The 6,419-nt window shown below is 40.6% G+C and overlaps 1 protein-coding gene across 1 annotated transcript in view; it reads right to left on the bottom strand.

The window, feature by feature from the left end:
* The window catches only part of fubp3 (far upstream element (FUSE) binding protein 3), a 28,845-nt gene extending 24,953 nt beyond the window's left edge, over nucleotides 1-3,892 (bottom strand). Inside the window, exon 1 of the mRNA XM_030742501.1 lies at nucleotides 3,786-3,892. Within this exon, the coding sequence (XP_030598361.1) occupies nucleotides 3,786-3,881 (96 nt within the window). The 5' untranslated portion in view covers nucleotides 3,882-3,892. The remainder of the gene's footprint in view (nucleotides 1-3,785) is intronic.
* Between the last annotated feature and the right edge of the window lie 2,527 nt (nucleotides 3,893-6,419).

The raw sequence follows: 6,419 nt of genomic DNA on the forward strand, positions 1-6,419 counted from the left end.
ATGGTGGCCCTACACTATCTATCTTGCAGTCATTATTAACATAATTCAATCAAGACTGAGCACTCCAAGGTAAACAATTATTTCCTGACAGACCTCCAGACTTCATGTGGCCTTCAGATTAGCACAAGAACAGTGCATAGAGAGCTGTGGAATGGGTTTCCATGGCCGAGCAGCTGCATTCATCACCAACCACAATGCAAAACATTGGATGCAGTGGTGTAAAGCATGCCACCACTGGACTCTAGAGCAGTGGAGACGCATTCTCTTCGTCTGGCAATCTGATGAATGAGAATGGGTTTGGCAGTTGCCAGGAGAACGGTACTTGTCTGACTGCATTGTACCAAGTGTAAAGTTTGGTGAACTGGGGATTATGGTGTGCAGTTGTTTTTCGGGAGTTGGGCTCAGACCCTTAGTACCAGTGAAAGGAACTCTTAATGCTTCAGCATACCAAGACATTTTGGGCAATTTCATTCTCCCAACTTTGTGGCAACAGTTTGGGGATGGCCCCTTCCTGTTCCAACATGACTGCACACCAGTGAACAAAGCAAGGTCTACAACAGGGATCCTCAAATCCAGGCCTCAAGGTCCAGTGTCCTGCAGGTTTTAGATGTGTCTCTGATCCAACATACCTGATTCAAATGGTTGAATTACATCCTTAGTATTCAATCAAGTTCTCCAGAGTCCTGCTAATGACTTCTATATCTGACTCAGGTGTGTTAGATCAGGGCCACATCTAAAACCTGCAGGACACCGGACCTCGAGGCCTGGATTTGAGGATCCCTGGTCTATAAAGTCCTGGATGAGCAAGTTTAGTGTGGAAGAACTTGGCTGGTCCAGAGTTCTGACCTCAACCTGATAGAATACCTTTGGTTTGAATTAAAGCGGAGACTGCAAGCCAGACCTTCTCATCCAACATCAGTGTCTGACCTCACAAATCCACTTCTGAAAGAATGGTCAAAAATTCCCATAAACACACTCCTAAACCTTGTGGAAAGCCTTCCCAGAAGAGCTGAAGTTGTTATAGCTGCAAAGGGTTTTTACAGCCAACAGTACATATAGGCCAAACAATACAGCGGCATGGGCATGTACTAAAAGCTACTTTCTGCTGCTCCCTTTTTTAAAAGATGTCACCACAGTGGGTAGCATCTCATGTTTGATTTGGCAGATGTATTTATTTATTTATACACTGGATGCCCTTCCTGATATAACCCCAAAGAGATTTGTCTTACCTCATGGGATCAAATAAGGGATCTTTCGCTTGTAAGGCGAATGTGTAAACCACTACACCAGGGGTGCCCAATACGTCGATCGCGATCTACTGGTTGATTGCAAGAGGAGTGCAGGTAGATCACACGGAACACCCAATGAAGTTGGGGGAAAAAAAAATGTTGATCGCACGGCATTAAAAGAAGTAGAAGATGGATAATAAACTATCATCCATCCGTTTCGTTACCACCCTACGCATGCGCATTTAACCACGCTAGCTTTGCTAGAAGCTCGCAAGCTGAAAAAGTGTGGGCACCCCTGCACTACACTATGGAGCCACTCAGCACAGGCATGTAATAGTAAGAATACCACCAACTAGTATTTCTGGTGTTGACTAGTAAAGGCACCAACATTTAAACATCAGGCCAGCTAGACTTTTAAATTCAGACAGTGTCAGAAAATTTGAATTACAATCTCACAATGGGCCTGCTGCTACAGTTTGCAATTAACCAACTAACATACAACAGGAATGCAACATTAACTGATGCACTGATCACAATGACACTTGCTCATTGTGAGGGGAGCCCAAAGGTGATATATGGAGGTAATGTGCAAAATGAAATGTCTGGGATTACACCAAAGAAATTCCAGTTGAGACAGCAGTTGTATGATGTAGCCTCCATCCATTATTAAGACCTCACCCTTGAGGATGCAGAATGAAGAAGAAGAAGAAACAGCCTTTATTGTCCCGCAAAGGGGAAATTTAGGCTGTGTATCATATACTGCGATTCAGCAGATCATTGTGCAGTCTACGCACATACATCAAACTTAATCTGCGTACACACTGGAAGCACTCTGCAGTAACATTGTGACCAGAAACCATAGAAAGTGAATGACACTGTGACGTCTGTGACTACAAGCAAAATAACCACAGGCGATTGGGGGGGGGGGGGGGGGGGGGGGGGGGGGACGAGCAGGACTTGAGATAAACTTCTCTCAACTTCCAGGTGAGCAACTGAAGCGACTACCAGTGACAGTGAAGAACACCGTCGACTGACATATGATCTGGTAGAGGGGTCACCTAAGCAGCTGGAACCTTGAAAGTCTGCAAGCAACTACCTAGCAAATAGCTTCCAGCATCTATGCAGCTTTAAAGCCGTAATCCCGGTTTATTTGATTTGTGTCGCACGAGGTGTTTACAATGACTCAAGCTTAAAGCACATGTGCATTTATCAAAAACAACAGGATAATGTAGAGTTCTGTCAAGCAAGGTAACAAAGACAGTGCGCCTTAAATAAATAAATGCTACTGTGTGTAGTAAGTCCCCCATTAAAAAAAACAACAACAACAACAACAACAAAAGAAAACAAAAACAAAAAAAACAAACAAGACCTGGTTATAGCCTGGAAAAACCCTCCTGATACAGTGAAATACAACTGCCATATTTGGGGCTTATTCCAAATTAGATTAACCTACATTAGAATATTTAGAGTAAATATGCACTAAGCAGCTGTGGAAGTTGTACATGCTTGAATATATAACTTTAATGGTTAAGACATTCTGGTGGGGTTATAATTCACAGGGAGGGGACGGGGAGGTAGAGTAGTAGCCATATGAGTAAAGTCCAGTTTACACACTATAATTGTTGTCACTGATATACTTGTGCTTTCAGCAAGCAAAGACCTCCATTTGATCAACTTTAATGATAGCATGTTGCAGTGACATCTCTGCAGCGGTCACAATGAGCCACCAAACACTATCTCTGACAAACTGAATTTTATTTTAAATGTTGTTTTTCAGGGGGCAATGGAAAAATCCAGTGTACTTAACAGGAGGAGTGGAGGGGGGCTTATTTCAACAGATGACGTTACGTTACATGGCCTAACTCCAACGCTGCCTGCGAGGACACACTATCACAAACGCTAGCTAGCTAACACGAGCTCTAGTTAACTTACTCGTTTGTGTTTTTGTGCTCGACACACGCCACGTGTTTCGCAAGTAAGCGTGTTATTAAATTAAAAGCGGAGCAAATTATGTGGTTTAATCGTTGGCGATGCGCGCAGTTACTCACTAAGCTCTGATGATGCCTCTTTAAAGATGTTTCACTGAAGCTAACTTAAGATTTTAAACTACGTAGAGAGAGTTTAGCTGTTTGGGCTTCAAGTCTTAACTAAATGTTAGCTTCAGTCACGTGGTGTCGAGCTGCACGGTGTCCAACTTGTGTTAGTGAGTTAGCAAGCCAAGCTAACTGCAACTTCTGAGAGTTGACAACAGGTTGCAGTGGACCGACTTAACTTCCTAAAGTAGCACAAACTTCGACACTTCAATAAGCCGTCGTGTCTTGTGTCAAACACGTCCTTTCTGGTCGTTTTCACAGCTTTGACAGTGAATAAACGCGTTTTCTGCTCTCTGTAAACTCTAATCTGTCCGCTCAGCTATGCCGTCTCGGCTATTTAGTGTTAGCTTGCCAGCTCGCAATGTGCATAAGGAGGGTTTATAGTTTAAGATCTGAGATGCCCCCGACCAAAGTCTTGGTCCACGCCGCCTGCAAACACACTCTCTCCCGAAGGGTGTTTTACCTGTCGGACCCGGCGTATCGTGTCTGCGAAGTCATCTTTCGTTCCGGGCTGAGCCACCGAGGCCTGTCCCTGAACCAGCTCCGCCATCATCATCATCCGCCTCGGCAGCTGAGAGCCGCACTTAAAAAAACAAAAAAACAAAAACGCACACGTGCCAACCCAAAGCACCGCGAGCCAGATGATCTCGCGAGTTGACCGTTGAACACATGATGTGTAGGTCATAGGTAAGAAAACACCTTCATTACAACTAAAAACGATTTTTTACAGCATGCATTTATTATGTTATATTTTATTTAAACACATATCTAGTTAAATCATATAATTTTGTGTATTTCTTTAGTCAGTCGAATAGTCCAAAATACCTGTCACGTTTTTCACAGAGGACACTGATACTTTGGAAGCATGTTTCTGCCACAAAAACAAAAAAACATGCGTAAAACAAAATGTTGGCTTAGTGCCCCAAATTTCTGTGAAAATAACTCAATCCAGAAAATTACTTGAATTTTCGAGCTGTTATGTTGAAATTTTGAGATAATAACCTGAAATTTTGACTTGTGAATGGCAAAGACATTTTTATTTTTTATAATTTTTTTCCACTGGTGGCAAATCTTAAAAAAAAAAAAAAAAAAAAAATTATTTATGTATTCAGTGGCAGAAACAAACTTCTACATGATAATGTTTGTTGGCTCAGCTAATATCTTGGACCAAAGCTGCCAAAGTAAATAGATAAATAAATAAATAAAATTATGGAAAATTAAATAGGAATGGAAAAATGTAGGAAATTATTAAAGTAATGCAGAAAATGAAATAAAAAATAAAATGAAAAAAATAAATGATCAATTTATGTCTTATTTTATATATTGTTGAACATATTCTTATATTTGTGCATTTACTGGGATTTATTTAGTCAGTATATATATATATATATATATATATATATATATATATATATATATATATATGTATATGTGTGTGTGTGTATGTATATATACATACACACACACACACACACACACTGTATATCGTTCTCTCTCTTTATCTATTTATCTGTCTGTTTGTCTGTCTGTCTGTCTATGATATTTTGGCACTTTTGGTCTTTCACAGCTTATCAGCTGTAAACACAAATGTGTTCAGTTTATAGGTATATAAATCAGGGAGAGGGAGACATTTTTGGCAACATGGAAATGTTGGCAGAACGGTAGCGCGGTGTGCAGTTCGCATGTTCTCCCAGTCTGTCTGTGTGCGTTTTCTCCAGGGACTCTGGTTTCTTCTCACAGTCCAAAGACAGTTAGTGGGGTTAGATTAACTGATTATTCTAAATTCCCCATAGGTGTGAATGGTTGTCTGCCTGTGACAGACTGGTGTCCTGTCCAGGGTGCACCCTGCCTCTCACCCTATCACAGCCCCCCCATAACCCTGAAAAGGATAAGCATAAGAAAATGGATGGATAATAAATAGATTTTCAGTTGTTGGCATCTTATTTTATGTCAGCAGAGAAATTAAGAAATCCTTCAGGCCACATAAATGCATACATTTAAACTTATAAGCATATAAATATATAGTTTTCTAAAACACCAACTTTTAATTACACAAAAGAACTTTATTTTTGGATTTAATGATGGTCCACACAATAAATTTTCAAGCTGAAAACACAAAGCCTTAACATACAGTTTACAGCTTCCTGTGCTGAGCCACATATGTTTCAGTCATATTTTTTGCTATTTATAGTCCCACTTCACTGTCTGACAGGATTTAAAAAAAAAATCCCATCTCAATCAACAAAATGAAAACCTGCACATGTGGAAACATCTATATTGTTGCACATCTGGAAAATGCCAGCGGCCATACAGAAGAGTAAAATTGCTGCAAATTTCCAAAATGTTTATGCAAAACAGTTCCTTCTCCATAAATTGTATCCAAACCTCAGCAAAGTTGACCACCGAGGACTAAGATTCAAATGCAGTTCAGCAGAGCAGACACAGTTAAGAGTTTTTGGAATTTTTTTTTCTTTTTTGGTTGCCTGATGAGTATTTTCTTCAAATCTAATCTGTCTGATCACATCTGTGGAAGTTTCTGTTAAATGAATATGAGGGGTGTCCAGAACTGATCCTCATAAATAATGTGTTAAGGTATGTGCTGGTTCTTAAACACTTAAATACGTTTTCCTCTTATATGTAGCAAGTTCATGCAGCTGCTCCAATTTGAGACATGGAGATTGGCATGCCGTGTCTTACAAATGTTACTACATGTATCGGTTTCCTTTCCTCATCAGCCCCTGGGCATGTTATCACTTCCAGAAAAGAAGCAGAGAAATTAAATGGCAGCTGAGCACTGTTCCCAGACCAGCACCTCTAAATGAAGACCTCCAATCTAGCATGACTGAAGTCTGATCTGGGTGACTAACATATTGCAGCCATGTGCTGTGCTGCCAATATATTCAAACCCGGAGGTAGCCGGGAAATCAAAGACAAAGTCAGGTGGTTTTCTTCATATACAGCCAGATGATGCATACATGAGAATGGACTCAAGCACACACACACATACACAATTTGTATAAATTCAGCTCCCATCTGGTCAAATGGTCTACTGGTAAGTAAAAGCAGTTAAGGCAGGTGTGGGTCTCTGGAGTGCTGC

This window comes from Archocentrus centrarchus, chromosome 12 (genome assembly GCF_007364275.1).
Source record: "Archocentrus centrarchus isolate MPI-CPG fArcCen1 chromosome 12, fArcCen1, whole genome shotgun sequence".
Classification (NCBI taxonomy): Eukaryota; Metazoa; Chordata; class Actinopteri; order Cichliformes; family Cichlidae; genus Archocentrus; species Archocentrus centrarchus.